The 24,514-nt window shown below is 42.4% G+C and overlaps 2 protein-coding genes and 1 non-coding gene across 5 annotated transcripts in view; 2 read left to right on the top strand and 1 right to left on the bottom strand.

The window, feature by feature from the left end:
• The first annotated feature begins 5,011 nt into the window (after positions 1-5,011).
• RPL30 (ribosomal protein L30) lies at positions 5,012-8,964 on the top strand. Its single transcript, XM_030970961.1, has 5 exons — positions 5,012-5,138; positions 5,227-5,276; positions 6,179-6,324; positions 7,415-7,545; positions 8,796-8,964. The coding sequence occupies exons 1-5, from the start codon at positions 5,024-5,026 to the stop codon at positions 8,843-8,845; spliced, it is 492 nt and encodes a 163-aa protein (XP_030826821.1). The 5' UTR covers positions 5,012-5,023; the 3' UTR covers positions 8,846-8,964.
• On the top strand, positions 8,423-8,557 carry LOC115901498. Its single transcript, XR_004060554.1, has one exon. It is a non-coding gene; the product is annotated as a small nucleolar RNA SNORA72 (small nucleolar RNA).
• Positions 8,965-10,233: 1,269 nt separating the features above from the next.
• The window catches only part of MATN2 (matrilin 2), a 66,094-nt gene continuing 51,813 nt past the window's right edge, over positions 10,234-24,514 (bottom strand). For 2 of the 3 annotated variants that reach the window (XM_030970958.1, XM_030970959.1), the window contains 11 exons: positions 24,341-24,463; positions 24,050-24,172; positions 23,724-23,846; positions 23,461-23,583; positions 23,173-23,295; positions 20,838-21,251; positions 18,212-18,364; positions 14,461-14,532; positions 13,855-13,959; positions 13,516-13,611; positions 10,234-10,730 (listed from right to left, as the gene is read on the bottom strand). In XM_030970958.1, the coding sequence (XP_030826818.1) occupies positions 10,678-10,730; positions 13,516-13,611; positions 13,855-13,959; positions 14,461-14,532; positions 18,212-18,364; positions 20,838-21,251; positions 23,173-23,295; positions 23,461-23,583; positions 23,724-23,846; positions 24,050-24,172; positions 24,341-24,463 (1,508 nt within the window). In that variant the 3' untranslated portion in view covers positions 10,234-10,677. The remainder of the gene's footprint in view (positions 10,731-13,515; positions 13,612-13,854; positions 13,960-14,460; positions 14,533-18,211; positions 18,365-20,837; positions 21,252-23,172; positions 23,296-23,460; positions 23,584-23,723; positions 23,847-24,049; positions 24,173-24,340; positions 24,464-24,514) is intronic. The other variant, XM_030970960.1, reaches the window with a different exon arrangement.

Below are 24,514 nucleotides of genomic sequence, written 5' to 3'. Positions count from 1 at the left end.
GAGTGATCCCCACTTTCTCTGAGGATCAGCAGCGCTGCCACCTCAGCTTTATAAAGACCTCAGAAGTTCAGAGAATTTCACAGAATGATCCATCCCAGACTGTACCATAGCGTGCCCACGTACTGCTCATTTTTCTGACTTCAGAATGATTTTTTCTCATTCTTCTCTTTTTCTTCTTTCCAACCTCTTCTCTCAGTTAACTATACACTGTCTACAACAACATACATAATTAGCACACAAACCTATTTTCTTAGTACCTCATTTTACTGTTCACTGGATTTTCCAATGAATAGTGAGAAAAGCTGATGATATTATTACCCCTGCATTTGTGGGGGCAGTGCTTGGGGTTCTATAACACACAGAAGAAGTAGCTTTGGGATTTCTCTGCAGAAAGGCATGCTGCTGGGGTGAACCCACATATGCACTATGTCCAGTGTTGATTCCTTGCAGCCAAACTGCTGCAAGAGACCCCATGGGTGATGCTGGCCAGCTCCATGAACTTGCTTATCTGTCCCCAGGTATGTCTAACCTTACCACCATGGCTTTTTTGCTGATGCACTGACATTGGTGTCAGTGCTGCTGCAGGAGATTCCCTTGATGCTTAAGGTTTTAGCTTTTATATTTTTCATATATTTGTAATCTTTCAATTCTTTAGTGTATAATTTTAAACTCCATATAGAGTGTCAGCTACTGTCTTCCCTTTTTGGTCAGACAAAACAATTCCTCTCTAGGCCTGCGAATCAAGGACACCTTTCTGTCTCAGGCCCCAAGAAATGTAAAACAAAAGTGAGTTGGGAAGGGAGCAAACTTGGAGTAAATTACTTTATTATCTGAACTTGTAATTGGAGGATGAACCCTCAATGTGCAAATAGATCAAACTGATAAAAGTATGAAAACCCACGACAAGTTGTTCATTTTTTTGGGTGTAGCCTGGGTAGACTTTGTCTGCCGAAGTGTACCTGAAGGCCCTTCAATAAATATAACCACTTTTTATACCCTTAATTTTGTCTGGCCTCTGTTTTTAATTATTCCCAACAAGGCATCACCCTGAGTTCCCTTTTTTAGATACACTGACTTGGTTTCATTCACCCAAAATGAAGTTGGTTTCTAATTTTTGGGATAAGTCAGTGTTCTACCACTGACTTTTCTTGTAGTGCTCTCGCTCTTCTACCTCTTCATACCTCTAGCTGGTGCTTTCTTACACAACCTGGTCAGCATTTTAGTCAGGAAAAGTGGTGAAAGAACTTCAAGACCACTGCTCTCTGGATTAAGTTCTCTCTCTGTGTTGGAAGCCCTGCTTCTGGCCTCTCACCAGAGGTTAGTTAGGCCAGGGTGAGGAGTGGTCCTGCTTTCCCCAAGTACTCTGCATTCCCTGCATGCTCATCTCCCCTGCCAAACTGAGCCCCAGAGCCAGGGTAACACCTGGCTCAACCTCAGAAGGAGCTGACCTACCTGGCTGAGCATGGTGGGGCAGGCAGGGCGGCTGGATGAGACCACAGTGCCTGCTGCTGGTGCTGGGAGGGTAACACTGCTTTTCCTGAGCTGCTCCCTGGGTCACTCCATCTTGTGACTTGTTTGTTGGAGACAGAGACATTGTCTGCTGCTTCCTTGCCTTTCTTCTATTTCTGCTGTATCACGGCCCCATTGTGGAGGAGAGCTCAAGATCCCTGAGAGTGCCTGGGTGCCAAACTCTCCCTGATGTGCCTTCCCCCATTCCTTAATCCTCAAACAGCTGCTGTCAAGGCCCACGCACTCCCAGCTGCAATATTCCAGCTGTATTAGACAGTGGCTGTATAATACTGTTTAAGGAATTTTAGTGGGGCCAAAGCCTTTTCTTTCTTCTAGTGTAATTTTCATCTGATTTGGACTGGCCCTTTGTCTTTATAAAGGACATTTTATGGACCACAGACCCCAGGAGAGGCCTTCACAGAAGGGAGATTGGGGGCTGAGAGATACAATAGTGCCCATTTCTGCATGTATTCCCACCACCCCCAACCCAATCCTTATTCCACCTAGATTTAGGGACAGAATTTGGGGTCCAATGCCAAAAGTGTCTATCAGAAAGTTCCTTTGGAAATGCGGAGATTTTTTAAAAGCACATTACTAGAAAGAAGTAGTTCTATAAACAGCTAAGGAAAGTCGCTCTCTCCGAACGTGAGCGGAGGCTGCAAGGGTACCCTTGGAAACAGCTCCCTCTCCCGGAGCCGTGCACGGCTCCCGCGTCTGGCAAGGCGACGTAAAACCTGGCAGAGCCCAAAGGAATGGCACTGAGGACTTCAGAAGGTCCACTGAGCTTCATATTCCCTTGCCAGGAATTTCAACAAGGATGAAAGATGAATGTTTCACCAGACCACAACCAACCGAGTAAAAGTATAAAGAGTTAAAAGCAAAGTCACAGTTTGATGGGGAATAACAGCAATGCACCTGAGGGCTGGGACAAGGACAAAAAGTGGAACAGGAAAAGAAAGAGACATAGAATGGAGTTTACTTTTCAGTTGCCAAAGAAAAGTTTGAAGTATACTTCAAAATTTATTTAATCATACTCCGTAAAGTATGGGATAGAAATGTGGTTTTTCTTCAATAAAAGATCTTGGACTATAGAGACATAACAAAATGTAACATGTTTATATTAATATTTATATACTACATGTATAATTTATGTGCTTAACACAGAAATTATTCCCAGAGAACTTTACCTTTAGAGATGGACAAATGTCAGAGTTTCACTTGTGATATTTCAGCTCCATTTAAGTTTGGTGACATTTTTTCCAACATACCTTTGTCTCAGTGTTACTTTAGATCTTAATTTAGATGCTTAAACTGATCTGTCAAAACCCAAGGTTGTTACCCAGAAAAAAATGATTGGGATGATGGTTTGCATTTTAACCAAAGGCTGCCTGTCACTGAGAAGGATATCCTGTTGGAAATATTTTGGTTAGGTCTGTGATCATACATCAGAAAAAGTTACCATGGAGGTAGCCATAACAGGAGAAGGGCATACAGTATATTACTATAAATAATTTCCCTTGTTTGAAATAATACCTGTTAATAAAAGCATACTAGAATAACTGAATGCAACATGTTTTGTTTTGGCTTTTTAGTTTGTTGCTCCATATTCCATATTGATAAATGCGTCACACTTCCTAAGGCCAACAACCCCACCACTTTGCCATGCTTGTGCTAACCTGGGCAAGTGTAGCAAAGCTCCTATGCTGATTTTGTAATTTCATAAGAAATGTACACACTGGGATGCCCTTCTGGGGCAGTGTCTTAAGAGCATCAAGTCACACCAGCAGCAAACCTGTTGTCCTGTCCCCAGGCTGGATCTCTGAGGATCCTCTAGGGGGATGTCACAGGCAACCCGCGCAGCTCACGCACAGAGCATCCACACTGCTCATCCCTGCAGGCACCAGCTGAGCTGCTGCTGCTCTCTCTCCTCCCTTCGCCAGCCTGGCCTGCTTGTTCTAGGATGGACAGCACTGTGGAATCGAGAACAAATGTCCTCGGCCTGAAAATGGCAGCCTCGTGTCATGGCCCTGGTCCCAGACATTGCCGTGTGTGTGTGCTCAGTGAGATCATTTTCAAGCTACTGGTTTCCAGAGTGCATGGGGGGGCAGGAGGAAGTTTCCCTGCACTGTCACTCCGGCACAGCCAGAGACTGAGGTGCTTGGGGATGGGCTAAGGACACTGCACAGACACTGCACAGCTGGTGGGAGTGCAGAGCCATCGCCCTGCAAACCCAGGAGCTGCAATGTAAAGCTGCCCAGGAACTGAGGGCACCCAGAGCTGAACCTCTAACACAGGCAGCATCAGGCCCAAGTCTATTCCCAGGCTCAGTGGTTGGTTTTATGCAAGAAACCTGTCTGCGTGCTCAGGCTCGGGCTTGGGCCCGTCTCAGGGCTGTATCCCATTGGGACAGGCCAGTCATGCAGACCTGGGGCTGTTGTGCAGGGATAGAGGGCAGGTGCTGCTGCTTCAGTGAGGCAGCGTGCACAGTGCAGACAGCAGGGACACGGGGCAGATCACCACATGTCCCCTGTGCTGGCACCTTGCATTGCCCAAGAGATTTACCTTCTCCATCCCACCATTTCCCCCATCAGGCCTGTGTCAGAAGTGACAGTCCCAGGGACACTGTTCTGGTGACATCCCACCTGGAGCACGGTGCTCAGCTCTGGGGTCCCCAGCAGAGGAAGGACATTGACCTGTCAGACCGAGTCCAGAAGAAGCCACCAAGATGATTAGAGGGGTGGAGCTAAGAGGAAAGGCTGAGAGAGTTGGGATTGTTCTGTCTGGAAAAGAGAAGGCTTTGGGATGACCCGATTGTGGCCTTCCAGGGCCTGAAGGGAGCCCACAGGAAAGATGGAGAGGGACTTTTTTTTAGAAGAGCATGTACGCTAGTGACAGGAGAAAGGGGAATGGCTTCAAACAGAAGGACAGTAGGTTTACATTAGATATTGGGAAGAAGCTCTTTACTGTGAGGGTGGTGAAGACACTGGTACAGGTGCTATGGACACAGCCCAACCCCGTGAGCTATTCAAGTACAGGTGGCATGGGGCTCTGAGCAAGCTGGTTTAGCAGAAGAAGGCATGGCACCAGGGCTGGAACTAGGTCAGCTTCAAGGTCCTTAGCAATCCAGGCCATTCCGTGATTCCATGATGGGAGGCTCAGGCCGCTACGGCTCTTCCCGCATCAGCTCCTGAAGCCTTCCGCGAGGCTGCGATGAGTAACACGCGTTAATGCCCGTCTGCGGAACGAGGGAGGCGGCGGGGATGGGAAAGGACGGGAGCCGGCAGCCCGACGGAGACACCCGCCGAGCCGGCCCCTCAGCCGGGCCCGCCCCTCGCCCAAGCCCCGCCCACACAGCACAAGCCCCGCCCACACGCCCCCGGGTGTAGCCTGTCGTTCAGGCAGGCCCCGCCCGTATAAACTCAATATCCGCCCCCACTCAGTGTAGCCCCGCCCACGCAGGATAAGGCCACGCCCCGCCCGGGACCGCCGCCGTGGTTCGGGCGCACTGGCAGCTATGGGGCGGGGTGCGGTGTGCCCGGCTCTCGCGAGAGCTGCCGCGGGCTTCGCGCGGTGCTTGCCGGGCGCTCTTTCCTTTCTGGCGGCCCGGCCATCTTGGTGGCGCGTCTGCGGTGAGCGGGGCCGGGCCGGGGGCGCGGGGGCCGCTGCGGGCGCTGCTGCCGGGTTCTGACCGCTCCCCTCCATCCCCCTGTGTTCCAGGTACCGCCCGAGCCGCGCGAGGCAGCACCATGGTGGCCGCCAAGAAGACGGTGAGTGAGAGCGGGGCCGCGCCGGGCGCACGTGGTGGCAGCGCCCTGGTGCGCGGGGGGACCCCGGCGGGGCCTGGGTTGGGGGGCTGGGGAGCCCCTGGGCACAGCCCATCGCCGTTCTCAGAGCTCGGACCGTGCCCTCCTGCCAGTGGCTGCGCCCCTCCGCCGCCTCCCGCTGCGCTCGGTGTCGTCGGGTCCCTCCCGTGCGATGTCCCGGGGGCTTGCAGAGCTCCGTGCGATGTCCCGGGGGCTGGCAGAGCACCTGAGGTGGCTGCAGGGAGGGAGAGGTGGTGCCGAGGGGGTCCTAGTGCGGGTGGAGTTCAGGTTTTGCCTTTCCTGCCATGTTCTGGGCTTTCTCTTACAATGGTTCTGGCAGATCTGGGTTTCTTGGTCGGAGGTGGTGATTTTGTCTGTCAGATGCGCCTAACCTGTTGTCATGAGCATCACGCTCCCCTGTTGTAATAGCAGTTCGATATCGCCCAGAATTTCTTCTTTCTGCTGCCCCATGTAACGTTGTCAGTGTGTGCCCTGGGGAGAGTCAGGCTCTAAACCTGGCTTAGATTTGCAAGGCCTTGACCAGCTGAGCTTGACAAGAACTTGTCAGATACATGCAGATGTCAGTGATTTATGTAGGTAGCAGCAATAGTGCTTTGAGATGTATTTTGCTATTGAGAGGTGTGGGGATAAGAAAGAACTTTCTGAACTTTTGAAACTACAGTATCAGCAATACCCCTGTCCATAAGCTTTCTTATACTCTGGTGACTGACTGGCCTTTCCTATTCCATGTTTAAGATTATAGGGAGCTTATGAAAAGTGCCCATATTTGAAATTTTTCTATTGTGTTCTCCATTGTTTTGAAAAGTGTGAAGTAACACAATAACACTTCTCTACATCTTTTTCAGAAAAAGTCCCTGGAGTCCATCAACTCCAGGCTTCAGCTGGTTATGAAAAGTGGCAAATATGTGCTTGGGTACAAACAAACTCTGAAAATGATTCGTCAGGGCAAAGCCAAGTTGGTCATCCTCGCCAACAACTGTCCTGCTTTGAGGTAAGCAGATGAGGGAGAAGACAATTCTGAGATGGGTTCTTTCTACTAATGCAGTGTGTGCTTCCTGCTAATTGCTCCAGACTTAATACAGAGGGCTTTGCTGGCATGTTCTAGAGTGCTCTGAAATTTGTTTGGTAGTTTGCTGTGTAATGATTTCAAGTCTAGAACTGTTTCCTGGTGTTTTTCTGGCTTTTCAATTCAAGGAGTTTGCACTAGAGAAAGTACTGGAAGCTTTTCACACTTGATAGCGTTCACTAAGAGTGTAATGGGGCTGAATTCTTATGTTTTTCCAAGGTAGTATATTGGAAAATAATTTTATAGCTAGAAAAACTGATAACAGATTTAAAATATTTGAAGCACTTTGTCAAAGTTAGTTATAAATTTGGGGTCCTGGCCAGTGAAACTGCTTTTCTGAGAACGTAATTTGTACTAATATCATGATGTTTTCCTCATTGAATACCTGGGCCCTTTCTGTTGTTGAGGGATATTGACAAGCTCAAGACAATGTCATTGCACAGCCCAGAAATTAGATACTTGAGAAACAGCAGGACTGTTGCAGTGGGCAGCAATCCCCAGTATTAGTGGTGATCTCCAAATGCTTGGGAAACAGTATTGACTGCTAGACTCTCCTAGTGGAAGTCAGAAGAGAGGGCAGCATAGATGGACTTTTTGTTCTAAATTAAAATACATGGTTCCTTTCTCAGCTGCAACAACTGTGTCTCTCTGTTCAGCATCTGGTCACCACTGGCCATCAACATTAACTCTTAGTTTATGCACTTTGGCACATAAAGAAAGGCCTTCCAGAGATCTGCAAGTGCTGAATCCTTCTACCATGTAGAAATGACCCTGAGTAGGAGCAGCCTGAAGGGTTTGTTGTTACAAACCTCCAGCAGACATCTAAGTAAAGGTTCCTGAGCCACAAGTGTGGAGTGATGCTGCCTCACAAGAAACGGCTGTGTTTCTCTGGGTGGGAAGGGAAAGTTAAGGGTCTTAAGGGTTTAAGTGTGGTAGGAGTTAAAGATGCTCTCTCTGCATTGCAGTTAGTCAGAATTGTTTGTGGTCCTGTTAACACCCAGTTTTTGGATTTCAGAAAATCAGAGATCGAGTACTACGCTATGCTTGCTAAGACTGGTGTCCATCATTATAGTGGGAACAACATTGAGTTGGGCACAGCGTGTGGAAAATACTACAGAGTGTGCACACTGGCCATCATTGACCCAGGTAATGCCCTCCTGCAGTGTAGGGGCCAAATAAGGAGGTGTCCGTGGATCCTCCCTTCTCCTGTGAGTAGCAACACTGAGCAAGGAATGAGCAGGAGTGATGACACACTTCATTGCATTTTTCATCAGGTTTAACACTTAAAATTTTCTCTGACCAAGATCCTGTTCTTCTTTTGTGAGTCCGAGGTTCTCAGAACCTGGAAGCACTGCTGCTTCTCTTGCACATAGCTCTTTTACTGCTGAGCCCTGTGAGCATTTTGTCTGCTTGTCAGTCTGTAGGGAGGTTTCAGTGTCTGGGAAGCAACTGCATGGAACCCGTTTCTGAACCCATCAGCTAGGACATGAGCTTGCACAACACACTGTTTACAACAGCCCTCTTTGACTGTTCTTAATCTGAGACAAAGGGTTGTAAGTGTCCTGCTTCCCAGAATAGTATATAGAAAAATAACCAATAGGCAGATGGATGTTCATCAAGGGAATGAAAATCATGTTAAGCACTTAATTTTAAAACTGTATGTTTGTATGTAATTACTATGGTTTAGTAACAGTCTTTGTCCCAGAGAGTTGCTCAGATTCCTTATATAGAATGCTAAGTAGGTGACTTCCCATCCTTTCCAGAATGTTTTAAGAGAAGAATCAATCCCTTGTTCTGTTTGTTGACCAGAATGCATGGACATAGGTTTAATGAATTCTGTAATAACTTTAACCAGCTGTTCCCCAAGTCACAATGATTTGAATTTCCTACTGCTTCAGGAAATTTTATTTAGCTTGCTTGTATTCAAATAATAGCTATAAACTTAATTGTCAAAATGTCACTTTCAGGTTGGTTTTGGGTGGGGTGGGAGCTGTAAGTCAGTCTCAATGCTCTGTAGCTGACAATGCGAATATTCTCGCTGTCCTGATATCTCTGTGATCAGGGGAGGCTAGACATTCGCTAGAGTAAAACTATGCATTGTGTCCTCCAGGACTAAATTGCTGGTTTAGTCCTGGCTTTGTAAATGCTGGTGACAGGTGTGTAATTATTGGAAAATACGCTACTTGGATTAGAAAAACACAGTTACAAGTATTCTTAACATCAATTTTATCAAAATTATTTTCTTTTTTTCTAAGCAGACTATCTGTTCTTTTAGGTTGTTTTCTTTTTCTAGAATCACTGTGGTGATTTTATGAGTAGGGGGTTTTTTTCTTACTTTTATTCCTAAAATCATCTTCCCATGGGTTCTCTTCTAACAATACATTTTTGTTTTACAGGTGACTCTGACATCATTAGAAGCATGCCAGAACAAACCAGTGAGAAGTAAATGCTGTAAAGGTGTTATTTCTACAATAAAACTGGTTACAGATCTCTTTTAAAGAAAAATTTGTATTATACTTTTGTTGGTTTTAGGGAACAAACTATATAAATGAAGATTCATTACCACTGCTGTGCTTCTTGTTCTGTTAGAAATAACCTTCACATGGCAAAATTTGCCTTTATTTCTGTAGGCATTGTGGATCTTAAGAGGTAAGTGAAGGAGGGCTTGATCATGGCAAGTATGGTGCCAAATCTCAGCGGGCTGGGGCTCCCTTAGTGTTTGCTTTTGGAGTGCTAATGCAAACACAAGGTGTAACATAAGGGACAGTAGCAAATTTGGGATGTTGGTGGGGAACCCTAAGGGTTTACTCATGTTAAATATTTCGCACTGTTTTTACCAAGTGAATCAAGTACGAATGTGCATCAGTTCCTTTGTCTTTTCCATCCAACAGTACATATCTGTAAAAGGACAAACAGGATATAGCTTCTAGATGTGTAGTATAGGCTTTCAGTAAGATATCAGTTAACTTCACAAAGCTGTTTTTAAATCAGTAGCCTTTTTTTTTAGTTTTCTGAAGATATTGGAGACAGATGAGCTGGTGTTCTCAAGTCAATTGCTGAGAATGTCAGTATCTCAGAGATTTGTGCCTGTTTTGTTTGAGACCATGACTGCAGGGTGTTCCTTATTACTAGGGATTGTTAATTGAGGTGCCAGTGATTTTCTGACATGGTAAAAACAAACACCTGATGAAAATCAGGATGTACCTGTAACCTTGCAGAATTCCAGAGTATGCCAAAGCACGAGGTATCTTTCAGAGCTTGCTGTTGTATATCCATGCACGCTCACCAGCTTGTTTGACATCATTTAATCACTTAAGTTTTGCTGCAACTATTTCTGTTATAAAGTGAATGAAGTTTGGTGTTTCCATTTGGAGCTAGTCAAGAGGCAAACTCCGAGGTGTGTCAGAGCAAAGGAGGAAGTGCTGGTATATTTACCTGTTAAACCACAGATCTGGATGAGTTGCAGTCAAGGGAAGGGAGTAAGACTTCAGGTGGCCAGAATATAAGCAGTTTGCTTGGTTTTGTTTGTGTTTTAGTGTTTGACAGGTGTGCAGCTAGCTGAATTGACCAAGTAATATTTTCAGAATTAATATACTACTTGCATTTGGGAAAGTTAGAGAATCAGTGAATACTGACCAAAGGACAGCAGGGAGAAGTTGGGTAGTCTAGACATAAGGAAAAGTTTTTGAAACTTCAAGTTGTGATGCCCTGATAATCCAGCAGACTTCCCATTTCGATAATTTAATTCCATCACAGTTTAAACACAAATGTGTAACTACAATTTTACTTCCTACTGATTCTAGTAGTAACTTGTTTGAAGAATCCAAGTCAAGCCTAATGGCTGTGAATGCTGTCTCATTTGTTCTGTGTATGTCTGTACATAGAAATATATATATACACACAAACTGTGTGCTTAAAATACTAGGAGTGGAGGAGGGAAATACAGAAAAGCAAGTAAAATTCATACCCTAAAAATATATCAAAACATGAAGGTTTCATTTCAAAAAATAACACCATTTTATTATTTTGCATAGCTTATTTCAGTTGTTCTGCTTAATTAGAACTTCTGCTAGTTACTAAATTGTTTATATAAAATTATCAACATTTCTTATCTGCAATCAATGCAAGACAACACATGGCATATAAATGCAAGGATCCAGAATATTCTTTTCAACTTCAGACACAAAGATGTTATTTTACTTTGAACCAGTTTAAGAAAATAGCTCTGACAAGTTTGTATGTATAAATATACAGTGTAGTGTACACTTCAAATTCTGATCAGTATTTTAGTCTGTTTTCCAAGTCTTCCATTCTCTTAGTCATTTCTTCCAGTAGATAAAAGTTAAGGAAAGAGAGCTACTGATAAAATGCATTAAAAAGTCAACTACCTGATTGCTACGGTCCATAAACATTCTCTTGTTTCTCCTCTTAAAATCCCAGTAGTTTCTCATACAATATTCCTCTTTATTCTGATTTGATCAGCTGAGTTGAGAAAGCTGTGTGAAGCCCCATTATTAACAGGCTTACCTTGACATGGAGTTCAGACTGTAGCTTATTAAAAAGGCTGGTTCTACAAATTGATTGCTTTTCTCTATTTTAAAGTGAGGGTAAATATCTAGTTAATGCTGTTTAAAAATGTTTCACTTCATCATGTGGAAAACTGCACATAACTGATAGTAGATTATAGAACTATGGGGCTCTGAGACCCCAGTAAGAATGTCTGCTCCTCATGATCTGTTCCTGTCCACAGTTGTGACAGTGGTTTCCAGACTCGTGGAATAGAGCACAACAAACTCCATGGGCTCTAGGGCTGGTTCCAGTTACAGTAAGAAGCTGTAGCAATGCAGAGTAGTGTGCAGCATCCCTTTCCTGATAAGCACTTCTATTTGGCAGGAATGCTGTCTCTTGCAGGAAGATGTAGGACCAGTACTGTTTACTTCAGCCCCTCTCTCTGAGTGCCATGGAAAGGCTGCAGCCAGGGGAAGCTGAGAGGAAGAGCAGGCCTAGCATCAAGCAAGATCTGAAGGCACTGAGATCTACCTCAGAAGGATGAATTTGCTGCACCCCACTCCTTGCTTGTTTGACTAGAGGCTTGATTTCAACATTTTAACATTTTACACAAGTGAAATGGAGAACTGGGCATCTAAATTGGGATCTTTGACACATTGCTATTGGGAATTTTTTAGGGCAGACAGGCAAATAGAATTTGGCCTCTTGAGTTTGGCCAGAATAGCCACGTATACTGTCCCCCTCCATTGTCAGCAGTAAAATAATCTTGCTAGTAAGGAGCAAGGGTGTGTATCCTGCTTCTGTGAGTGTTCAGTCTGCCTGGACATTGGGTTTGGTAATTTCTCATCTGTCTGCTGTGGCAAGGTTGCTCTGCATAGGAGCACCATGTGAACTGCATTTTCTTCAACAGCCATATTTCTCAAGTGTTCACAGAGGCAAAGTTGAAACAGTGAAACTGCACTCAGCTTACTGATAGAAGTTAATGTAGCTGGACACAAAACAGTTTGGGCTGTTCCCTCTGAGTTTGTTGTGTAACTGGAGCTACTTTTGTAGCCAGTTCTCCCTCCCCCACTCCCCAGATCTCTGGATGAGGACTAGCCAGCAGACTGCGGTTACCAAGGACTAGTGTAGCACCTCATACCTGAGCTTGCTCTTGAGATAAGGCAGAGAAATGAGGTTTGTAATAAAGAGGAAACTGGATGGTTCATACTCTTCAAAGCAGTGGCTGCACAGTGTTCTGACAAAGTGCTCAGCACTGTTCCTATCAAAATTCCTAGTCTCTGGTTTGGTGTTGACAGGTTTTCCATCACCTTGAGCCATTGGAGTAAAAATCACAGGGTTGCCTGCTCAAATGGTAAAGCAGAAAAGCACATGTTGCTAAGCTTCTAAGCTTAGTTACTAGGTTCTTTGAGTAAGCTCAGAGCTCCTCACAGCCCAGCTGCACATTGTGGTAAAGAGCTTCTGAAGGGGCAAGAATTGGTCTCCTTTCTTGTCAGCATGCAGGTTGGAATGCTGCATGTCATGTAACACTTAAGGATGTGGGAAATTACCTAGAAATTTTTCCCCAAAGTTGTTTGAAGAAGTCCTGCCAGAGCAGTATGTGTGTTGATGAGCATTTGAAGCACCTAGCAATAACCTTACACAATGGCTTTCTCCTCCTTTATGAAATCTGCTTTGCATGGAGTAATTTAATCAAGTGATTAGAACATAATTCCTTAAAGTGTCTGTCATGTTCTGCATCAGGTTACCAGCACTGAGGGCTCTGCTTGCCTCCCTCTGGACTGACAGTTCACAGTCTGAAGCTGTTCCTATCTAGGAAGCACAGAGTGATGAGCTGTTGGGATCACTGCACTCTTCTGTGCAGAGGATAAGTGCTTACTGCTCTTGCACACAGTTACACAGCTCAAGTAGAAGATGTGATGTCTTGTTAGTGTTTATTTGATCAGAAGCAGCTTTCATGAAGAAGACAGGAATTTGCTGCATAAATAGTGCACAATGAGTTGTATTGCCAGTTTGCTGCTGTTTCCTGAGATGTGGATATTGCAGGCAGGGTAAAGGCTGCTGCACTAGCAGCTCCCTTGAAATAGACTGAGTGGCAGAAGCTGGTGATCTGCACCTTGCTAACTTTTATCTGCATTGCTTTTAAGGCAAGATTAACCAAACCTGAGTCCTCTGATTTCCTCCTTATCTAGAGTATGGTTTTAAATGACTCACTGCATATGTGCCTCACCAAGGAGTTCAGCAGGGAAAAATCTCCTGTACCCCTGTAGCCAGTAAATGCTATTTCAGTAGCATCTGAAGAAGTAACCCAAAGCAAAGCATGTTAGTCTTGAATTTGACCAGTTCTTTCTTTGCTGTTCCTGAAAGTGTTTACTGTAAGGAGTTATTAAAATTCAAGATCCTTGTTAATATTTTGGCTCCTTCTATGAAGGAGAATTAGATTAAAAAGTTAAAGGCCTTGCTTCTTGGCAACTATTACGTAGTTTAGATTTTCATAATAAACTTTTTAGCTATGGGGGCAGTTTAAACTTGATCCAAAAACATGTAGTTTGTTTTAACCTGCCTTTCTTATCTTACCTGTAAGAAGCAGTTACTCAGAAAGGATATATCGCTGGGTGAGTTTTCTTACTTCACTGGTTGCATAGTTCTGGAATGTCACAAGGTTTTCACATTTGCATTGGTCGTTGTCTTTTGAGGCTTTTGCTGAAAAACAGAAACGCTTAAGTATAGGCTAAATGCTGAATAAATGGAATAGGATGGGGAGGAAATGACAAGGCATTATAAATGCAGAGCAGGTTTATTACAGCTGCCTGTTCTCAAAACAGGTCAACATCCCAAGGAACACCGTGAGGCAGATTCTGTTGGTACTGGAGAACAGTACACAGTGTGTACTCCTCCATATTCAAAGAACAGTCTGGGTTGTTCTAAACAAAGGAACCCAATTACCTGTTGCTGAGTGGATGTGACTGTCTTCAAAAAGATACTTGTGGTGTACTGCAAGATGTGGACAGTCAATGACATCTGTGATGGCTATTGTGGTTGATTCAGGTCCTGCAGGAAACCCCCCCAACACTCTAAAGATCAGACCCACTAAATTATAATTTTTTTCTACTTGCATGCACTGAGTTCTCCTTAATTAGTAAGTAATCTCACTCATTCAAGGAAAGGATTAGGGATACAAAGCTATGAAGGAACCAGGCTGTTAGGTTGTATTTACTGTATACATGATATAAGTTGTGGGTTGCAAAACTGAAAGGGAATCATGAAGGTTCCTGTGAAAAACAGAAGTGATTGAAAGCTGAACGTGCTTTAGGTGCGAAGCCCAGTGTTGAAATACAAGCCTCCCCATGAAGTATTTCATTCAGATGATGTAAGAAGCATGCAGCCGTGCTTTTGTTACAGTGAATCTCCATTTTTCACATTGCAGAGTGACTCGGAGGGGCAAGGAGGCAGGGACATAGGATAAACCACTTTAGCTGAATTGTGAGAGTTCTCTACAGAAGGCAGCATGAAAAGGCAGCAGGAGAGGACACTTGAGTTAAAACAGCCAACCTGAAGGCTGTGGACCAGTCCTATGAAGCCTCCCAGATGATGCATCCTGCTGGTGAGGTGACTCTCTCAAGGCTGGTAGATAGAAATTTCCAAAGGAAATGATATCACAAAAGAGCAATAAAAATGTTCACATTCCCTAGAATTGATGTTTCTTGCCAGTAGCTTGATATTTGTCTCTCATAACACACGGAGAATGCCTCATACCTGTGCAGTTTAGGAGAGGTCCAGTGTTGAAACTCCACAATTTGCCCTTCAACTCAGACTATCAGAATAACTCCTCCAAAACCAAATTGATTATTTTATAATAGTGAAGCATCTGAAATGACAGCAATCGACTTTGTGTCCTACAGTGAAAATTCTTTCATGTTTCATGATCATCCATCATCCTTTGGAGTGAACTGAATAAGAACATTGCTTGGAGAAAGAAAAAGTTTCTTCCTGTCCTTCAGTTTTCTTCTTTATAATGGGAAACATTGATCAGGGTGTTGGGAGTTTTTAGGTGAGAGGGGTGCAGCAGAGTCTATTTGATACACTACAGGCAAAAAATACACGTTTTTAATTTATGAAGCACAGCCTTTAAAATGTAAGGATTTATTTCAGAGTCCACACCCCGATCTTCTTAGACAAGAGATGGAGAGGAAAAAGAGACCTGTTGGGAGGCAGAACCGCAGCCATTGTGTGCCCTGCCCCTTTCTTGCGGCCAGAGGGCAGTGTGGAGCCGGCTGCGGTTCCTTAGGAATAGGTCCTTCCCTAGGAAAAGAACACTTCACCTTCCACTGACTCCGGAGCCCTTCATGGCCCAGATGAGCTGCAGAGCAGGTATTTAACAACTGCATGTGACCGATGATGCCGGAGTGATGGAGCATCTGGGACACAGCCCCTCCTCTGGAACCCAGAGCTCCTTCCCTGAAAGTGAATGCGGGGTGGGGGAGAAAGATGACAGTGCAAACTCGCCCAATATGCCATGAAGATGCAGTAGGGAGGTGGAAGATGCTTCTGTGACATCCAGGTTTGCTATAACTACTGGGGTCCCTGCTGGTTTAGTCAGTTTTGACAGATGCATAATATACAGCTGTGCTAAGTTGCACTGGGGAAGAGATGAGGCCCTTTTGAGTGGAGTTTGGAATTACTGAGCATGAATATCAGGGAAGAACAGATGAATGCTTGAATAAGGAGACCAGAGATCAGGCAGCAGAACAACAATATTTATATAGAGAGCTATAGATATCTCAGTCTGCATGGGAACCAGCTGCTGGAAGGAACTCAGATTTTGGAGAAGAGTTCAGGGCAGAGAGGTATGGGATGAGGTCACAAGGGAATGAAACGAACGAGAAACAGTCTAGCTGAAGAATGATCAAATGGGAACAAGGATGGTGAAGATTTCTGTTGTAGGAGCAATGGAGCAGGTAAGATGAATTTTGAGTGTTTGACCCTGGGTAATGACTTGCTCTAGAAGTTGTTCAGGAGCTGCAAGCTAATGAGGGGCTTGTTTAGGAAGGGCAGAGGAACTGACCTGAAATGTTTGAGCTTTGGACACTGGGCTGGTATGGACACGTAATTAGGGACAGAAAAATGACAGATGCACTGGTAGAGGTGTGGCAGGAGGTCTCCAGTTTGAAATAGGAATTGGGCATTTAAGAAACTCCTCTTCAGGCTTGAAGAGTAGTTGGGGCTCAAAGATTTCTAATCTCATTGCCTCTGTGAAGCTGAATAAACACACAAGTAGTGACAGAGGCCGATCACCGTGAATCCCTTGGTGAAGTCAGTGCAATGAATAAATTTGTTGGGGAACAATGCTGAAGTTGGATGTTGGTTTTCAGTGTTCTGTTTTGTAAAAAAACACAAGTAATTTGTTAGGAGGAGCCTGTGAGAGTGTCATCAAAAGCAGTGTCTGAATATTTGCTGAACTGATAACGATCCACAATTTGGAAGGAGAACAGAATGTTAACCAGCTGGCTGCTGAGTACTGTCATCTGATCAGGGCTGGGGTCTTGTGACAAAAATAGTATATGACCATGTAATTAAAAGCTCCCACAATGCACATGCCCAGGGCTGAAGCTGCAATCATATTGAGTGTGTATTATGTATGACATTGCTGGAGCCTCGTTAGTGCTTCCAGTCAGATGAGAAATTAACATCAACCAAGGCAGTGAATGGGAACCTTCCAACTGAATTCCTTTTAATAAGAGGCAAGAGGAAAAAAAACCCTCCTTTTTTTGCCTTTACTACTAGTCATCAAGAATAATTAATAGTAATCAGTAGCTATTTTACAAGGCAGATGCTTTCTTGCAGAATAAAAGAAAAAAGCCTAACCCTCAAAAAAACATTTGGAGAACTTCTACTTTAGTTGGAAACATGCAATGCATCCACAGCTGGGATTAGGGATGAGAGGCTCTGTGGATCTCTGACTGTCCTCACAAGGTAGAGCCTCAGAAGACCTCAGCTAAGGACCAAAGCTGGAGGAAAGACAAAAGTCATTGCTATTGCAAAGGAGGAGAAAAACTGTGCTGTATACAACAGAAGGAATTTAAAAAAAAAGAACTTTTAGATTGTGTAACAGGTTTGGAGGCAGAATTTCTGGTGGAGTGAGTTGATGAGTAATAGGTAGTTCTGGAGTGTCCAGAAAAACAAGTCTGGTCAGTCCTCAGTTCACAGGTGTGAGGCATTAATTGCCTGTTGTTGAGAGAGGGGGAGGACAGAAGCTGAAGCACCAGTGCTGCCCAGTTACTGGAGGTGTAGACAAGAAACTGCCACAACGGGGCAGGATTTACTTATTTTTTCATATTTTAAATAATGTAGTTAAAAGGAGAAAAAAATGTGGTTGCTAACCACTGTTGTGGGTACCTGAAGGATGCATTTCCATCCCTGAGCTCTGGGGTTTGCTGGTCAGTGAGAATTATTATACTGGGGTTTGCTAATGAGTGAGAATTATTGTTCTGGCTGCCAGATAGTTTTGGGTTTGGCTTCTCCAAAAGCTTTTAAGATGACATGCTGTCATTGGAAGATTGTCTGCCTAATAAAGTGAATTGAACTGACTTGGTTTTATGTTATCATAGTATTTAGTGTTTCAGAAAGATGAAACTAGGACTTGTTAGGACTGAAGGACAAAGAGTATGCAAGCTAAGAAACATCCTTAAAGTCTTTTTTACAGATCCTTTCTTGATATCTGTATAAAGAAATGTCCTGCAGCTAATTTTATACAACAATTTAAAAGAAAAAAAAAAGGGGCAAAATCTGTTTGCATTTAATTCCAAGAAAAACAACAAAATAAAATCTAGTGAAAATTAAATAATCTTGCACAATTCTAGTCTTATGACTAACATCATTCCATGTGTTGTTTCTGAATTTTGCTCCAGGTACCAGTTTGAATGTACAAAAAAATTCTGAGTCTTGGAAATGTGTGAGTGGGAGAGATATGCTGTCCTCTCTGACTCCGTAGCTTTCATCTCAGCTCAGATTCCCCCTTCCCCTTGCAAAACCTCATCTGGGAATGTTTATTTGGTGCAGTGGGGTTCATTGCATGGCTGACTTAACCACAGAAATAGAAAAGAGAAGAAGCAATTGATTCTTCTAGGCATAGAATTGTACATCTTATGCAACCTTCATGAAAATAAAGGGAAGATAATTACTGACACATTTACCCAGTGATGGATTAACAGTATATATTCTTCATGTATTAAAGGGTAGAAAAATCCAAAAAGCAAAACACCTGAAAACATTTACTTCTGTAAGGAAAATGGAATTTTGTTACCTTCACAGATTTGGGCTCTTAGCTCTTCACTTATGTCCTCCAGAGCTGTGAAATCCTCAGCATAGAAGAGATGTTTATATGATGGTTCAGAAGCAATTTCCAGCAGTTCTTCCTCAATCGCTTTTCCTATTCCAATGGCATAGATGATTATACCTGGATTCAAAAGAAATTGCACTTATTATTTCAGCAGTTCTAACTCTAAGCACTTGTTCGTCCATGAAAGGAAAATAAAAGAGAAAGGGAGAGCCCAAGTAATGTATATTATATCTAAATTTAAAATCAGTGAAGAGGCTTAATATGCTTTAATTACTGAGAGATTTGCAGGAACTCTCTTGTTTGCTGTAATTTGACATACAGGTTTTGTGTTAAAGAGATGACACTTGCCTGGCCACTACTGATAGTAAATGGTCCCAGAAAGAGTATTACACACAATCCAAGAGAATCACACAGTTCAGCCTCACAATTGCACTGCAAGTCTCTGGTTTGTGTGTGTCTGTAGAGTATATGCAATGCAGGGTTGATGGGAAAACTGTTACATATTAGCAAATGGGGCAGAATCATGAAAGATGGCAGTAATTTTTCAGAGAAATACCTAAGTGCTTCATTGAAATCCTCAGAGCAGAATGAGGCTTGATTCTTGCTTTCTGAGGGGCACTAACAGGCTGGAAGGCCCATGCAGGAGGGTAAGAATGGGAAAACAAATTTATGGGGCTAGGAAAGAAAAAGCCTTACAACAGGGATGCTCAGGACAAGTGTTTCCACAGCAGAGGTGCTAGGCAGAAGGTAAGTGAGGATGTGTAATTTTCTTAACTCTGGAAGCAGGGAAGGAGGGAGTGATTCAGAGCCCTCTCACCAGAAAAGATTTTAAACAAGTAATAACTACAAAACATAGAGATCTTCAATAATCTCTTTTTCAGCAGTTACGGTTTTATGCTCATGAGCATATGATCTGATACAACATTTCTCTTTATATCAGTTCTGGCTTAGAAAGTGGCCACAACGATACTGATTTTGTGATTCATAGTACAGCTATGAGCTTCACAGCTCTTACATTATTTAAGAGAAGAAGCTGCCTTCTCTGGTTGGTTTCAGATAAAACTTGAGATGAGGAGGTTTGATATCTTTATTTTACATGAGGTCGTAACTGCTGCACACTCACTGAATTGCAACTTTTAACCTTTTTGCTGAAGAATCATGGGCCTGATAACACCACAAAATATGCATTTTCCAAGTTTTTAACTTTTAATGTATCTCCTTACTTTTCTTCATGAATCTGCCTACCACTGCACTTTATCCAGGAAAGGAAATTGTCCACCAGAAGCTAATTCAATTTAATGAATGCACCAGTCATGCTGAAGTTATTGCTATTTAAAGACTTGGGGATATCAGTGATAAAGTTATTCAAGGTCCATTTCATATTGAGCATTACTCTATTGGTTATGTTGCAATTACACAGAGAATGGGCTTAGTCTGTAGCATTGCAGAATCAGTGTAAGCAGTCCAGAGCTGAGGTTTCATTCAGCAAGGAAGTTGGTTTGTACTTCTTTCCTTCTGTAAATCCTCCACGTAGTTTCATCTCACTAGCAAGCCTGTAAATGTTTGGGGTTTTTAAAGTTATTTTAAAATCACTTTATCTTTCCTTGTAATGCCACTCTTGTTAGCATGTGCCCTTCTCATATCCTTGGGTGTTTTCCCTTTTCTCCTTACAGAGAGGTATTGATCCTGATCAATGCTCTACTAATCATGTATCAAATTCTGATTAATATGTCAAATCAATAAAACAAGCACAGAAAAAAAGATGTGCAAAATCTTTTGAAGTCTGGCTATTTTCTCTGCATTGTGGCCCATCAGCCATGGTTCTTAAAGCAGTTTCTCATGAAATTAAAAAAAAAGTTTAGCGAAGAAAAAAGATATTGCTAATTTTCTCGACAAGTTTTGAAAATTTTCAGTTCACTCTGCTAAACACATGAAAAGATTCTGATTTGTGGTACAGGTGTTCTAAAGAATGGATGTCTGCCCAAACATATTAGAAATTAAAAATCACCAGTTTTCAGTCACATTTCAGCATATAGGCATGTAGAAACAGTAAGATAGACAGCACTACAGTTATATTCTTTCCAAAAGAGTCATCTTCCTTCCAGAACACCATTAGTGCTATAAAACTGGTTAAAAATAAAGAATATCCCCTATAAACATGAATATAGCCAATTATAATCGTAGTATTTCTCACAAGAATAGATCACTGTATTTTGAAGAGACAGCTTGGGGTTTCTTTTATTGTTTTCCTAGAATTTTTTATGAAGTTCCCTGTGTTCCCAGGTATCTGTATAAAATGTCTACCCTTAGTGGGTACATTCAGGGCACTCAGGGCATGCCAGGTGGGTGGCACCACTACCTGTGGTGAGGCACTCCCCAAGAATCCTGCTGTGGGGATGATGCACATGCCTGGCAGCAAAGCCCCTTGTGAACACAAAGATCTGATGTGCAGGACGGTGGCCACTGTCACTATACTGGCCAGACTGCTTTGACAAACACTCTCTTGATTAGCACATCCAAACTGTTACTACTTTTTATTCCTAAGAATACTTGCCTTTTAGAATGAGACACTAAAAACATCCCCACTTACCACGTTGCTTTGCTCTGGTAGCCCACTCAGACACTTCATCCTGGGCCCGTCCATCCGTAAACACAATGGAGATTCGAGGCACATTTGCTGAGAATGGTCTTGCTCCTTCTGTCTCTGTGAAGCTTCTCTCAGACATTTGCCTCAGTGCTAGTCCTGTCATGGAACCTCTGCCCATGTATTTCATTTGTGACACAGCTTTCTTCATGTCTTTGGCTGAGCTGAACTGCCTTAATGTAAACTCTGTACGAACCTCAGTGGAATACTGAAGCAAACCAACTCGAGCAGCTTTGGGTGAAATCTCAAGTGTATCCAAGATTCCTGAGACAAACTGTTTTACAATTTCAAAATTATCCTCTCCAAGACTTTTTGATCCATCAATCACAAACACCAGGTCAATTGGGCCTTCAGTGCATCCTGTGAAAAGAGTGACAGAGTGTACAGATCAAGAAAAAAGTCCACAAGACTGGGAAAGGGATCCGGATACCTTGGCAAAAATTCAGGGATCATCTAAAGTACCCTGTTCCTGGCTCATCCTACTGTGCCAATGCATCTGAAGATGTTGTGTACAGTGTGGCTCAAAAGCTGAGCGGGCTGATGACTGAGAATTATGACAAAATTATAACCACAGGGAATATTTACAGAGAAATTTTCTGCTTTGCAGATTACTACATCTGTTAAAAATGCAGCAACAATCAGCAAATGTTTAGAATTAGTCTTCAGTGGAGAGAACTGAAGAACATAGCTAGCACATAGACCGAGTTGCCATAATTTTCTTCCATAGATAAGCCTGTATGCTAACTTTGCATTTGTCAAATTTGTCAGCACTGAGACATAGAAGAGAATCACTGAAGCTGCATTTGTGTTGCAGGAGTTATAAAATAGTTTTAAAACTGTTTAATTATTGAGAGAATCAGAATTGCCAAGATAAGGGTTTTTTTTGCTTGTGTCTACCAATTTTGTAATTAGAAGACTTATGTATTGCTGCTGTATTTCTGGTTGACCCATTAGAGCTGGGAGTTTATCAGAAGACAGGTGAATTTGTATTTCTCATACTTTTTGGCAAATGCACATGCAAAAATCAAAGTAGTTTGTAGGGCATCAATAACAAGGTTTGGGATTTTAGAGATTGGAGAATGTCTTCCAAGCTGCAGACTGCTTCTGCCAGGTAGGTTGTTTTGTTTTGTTTTAAATTCTGGAGAGGAATTGCCTTCAGCAGGCAGAGATGAGTGTGCTTTGTGCAAAGGCTAGCTGCAGGGCTCCTATTGGAGCTAGTTCCTATTGGATCAATGTAGCTTCCAGGGAAAATATGCCATACTAAGGAATATAAGATTTGCTTCTTAGTCTGGACCAAATAAACTTTGACCTCCACTTACCTCTCATCTTTGTACAGGCAGAATGCTGTAAGCACTACACAGGAGAGAATTATTCCGCAGAAATTACTCTGCAGAAATTACTGGAGATGTTTGTTACCAAGTCAAAGTACGAATAACAGATTTTCAGCTTCAAAGCCTGGACTTCTCTTCTTAGGAAATATCTATTTTAATACTGCTCAAGAATTTCTTCCTGCAGTCATCTGAGAAAAAGACACCTCACATGTACTAAGGTGATGAAAATGCAATTAATATACATATCAGAACCACCTCAATACCACTGCAGAAGTCAAGAAAGGGCAGCATGGTGCTTAGTGTCAGTTAAGATGGAGAACAGATAGAACTTGTTACCGCTCTAATCACAATCTCCTCAACTAAGGCATCCATTTTTGGCAGAATAAATGTTTTTACTGAATTCCAGTAGAATTTCTCCTCCAAGTATTAAAAGATGATGAGATAAATACATGTTATGTTGGAAGATAAGCAAATAAAATTAATGAGATTTTAAAATCGAGTACATAAAGATAAAAGACCCACAGTATATGAACCTGATTAAAATGTACATTCCTTGGTAATAAGATTCCCTTTTGGCTTTTCCATGATGTTTCAAAAGAATTATTATTGTACTAAAACAACTCTTCCAATTTGATAGATTTTTGTTTAGGAGAGCATCAAGTTAATTGTTTGAGACATTTTCTGCCACACACATATGCCCTGGGCTTTCAAATATTATATCATGTTTGAAATGAGAGGTTGTGGCAGTGTTCAAAGCCAAGCTGTATTTGGCTTGGAGACATCTGGTCTAGTCGAAAGTGTCCTTGCCATCGGCAGGGAGATTGAACTAAGTGATCATTAATAAGGTTCCTCCAACCCAGACCATTCTATGATTCTATAATTTTTTGAAGGGAGGTAAATTAATTTTAGAAATAAAAGAAACAAATGCTTTCTAAATAAAATATACTTACTTCTGCATGTTTTCTGATCCTCTTTTAGTACATATCCCTCCTGGCATTTGCAGATATAGGAATCGCCATTATTAACACAAGCATATTCACAACCATGGTCAACTGATTTACAGACATCTTTACCTAGGAAAAATGGAAGTATTTATCTGTATTCTATTTAACATTTTATAAATCCAAAGACCCCAAACATGATGTCTGAAGAACATATGACAAAGGAGTACAATATCTTTGCTCATTTATGTAGCAATGCCAGAGAAGAGGGGCTGACAGACATAATGAGTTACTTACTTCGACATGTTCTCCCATCTTGTCGCAGGACAAAGCCCTCATGGCACTGACAGCTGTATGAGTTGTTGTTATTAATGCACACATGTTCACAGCCATGGTCAATGGATTTACACAGGTCTTTATCTGAGAATTGTTAAGAGAATCCCCTTATTAGACCATTTTTCAAATACAAAACTGTCATGAACAAGCTTTGAGTGAAAGTAAGTGTGTTATTACTTTTAAGACAGAAAAATATATTCCCCATAGAAGTTTCAGCTACTCACTCCTGCATGTTTTCCTGTCTCGCCTCAATATAAATCCCTTGTGACACTGACACATGTATGAATCGCCAGTTGGAACACAGACATGTTCACAACCATGGGTGACTGTTTTGCAGACATTTTTACCTTGGAATAATGAAAATTGTATTTAGCATAGTTAGCTAAGTAAATAAATTTCACAAATTATAAAAAATTTGGCTATAATTTTCTATGAAGGAGCTCACTTACATTAAGCTGATTCTATAATAAAGACACAAATGACACACTACTGTTCCATAGTGTGTTTCATTAACAGATCAGGAAGTACAAAACAAGATTAAATAACTTACTCCTGCAAGTTCTTCCATCTTCCCTCAGTATGAAGTCTTCATGACACTTGCAGACATAGGAATCACCAGTATTAACACAAATATGCTCACAGCTGTGGTCAACTGAGTTGCAAACATCTTTATCTGAGAAAAGTAGATGGGGTTTGTGAGGTGAGGCTTGTTAGGAAGAGATTATATCTTTTTTAAACCAGCCCAAATAGTTGGAAATCACAACCATACACGAGTGCACTCACACCCACAACACTTTAAGGCCTCAAATAAAAACACACTTTTATAGCTCAGGCTACTCACATCTACATGTCTTTCCATCTTCCTTCAGTATGAATTCTTCATGACACTGGCAGATGTAGGAATCCTCAGTATTCACACAAACTTGTTCATAGCCATGGTCAACTGAGTTGCAAATGTCCTTGTCTGCAAACAGGAGAGTTGGTAGTCAGCACACATCAGCAGAGGCCTTCATTA

This window comes from Camarhynchus parvulus, chromosome 2, assembly GCF_901933205.1.
Source record: "Camarhynchus parvulus chromosome 2, STF_HiC, whole genome shotgun sequence".
Taxonomy (NCBI): domain Eukaryota; kingdom Metazoa; phylum Chordata; class Aves; order Passeriformes; family Thraupidae; genus Camarhynchus; species Camarhynchus parvulus.
Note: the sequence above shows the minus strand (reverse complement) of the source record. Positions and strands in the feature narration are given on the sequence as shown.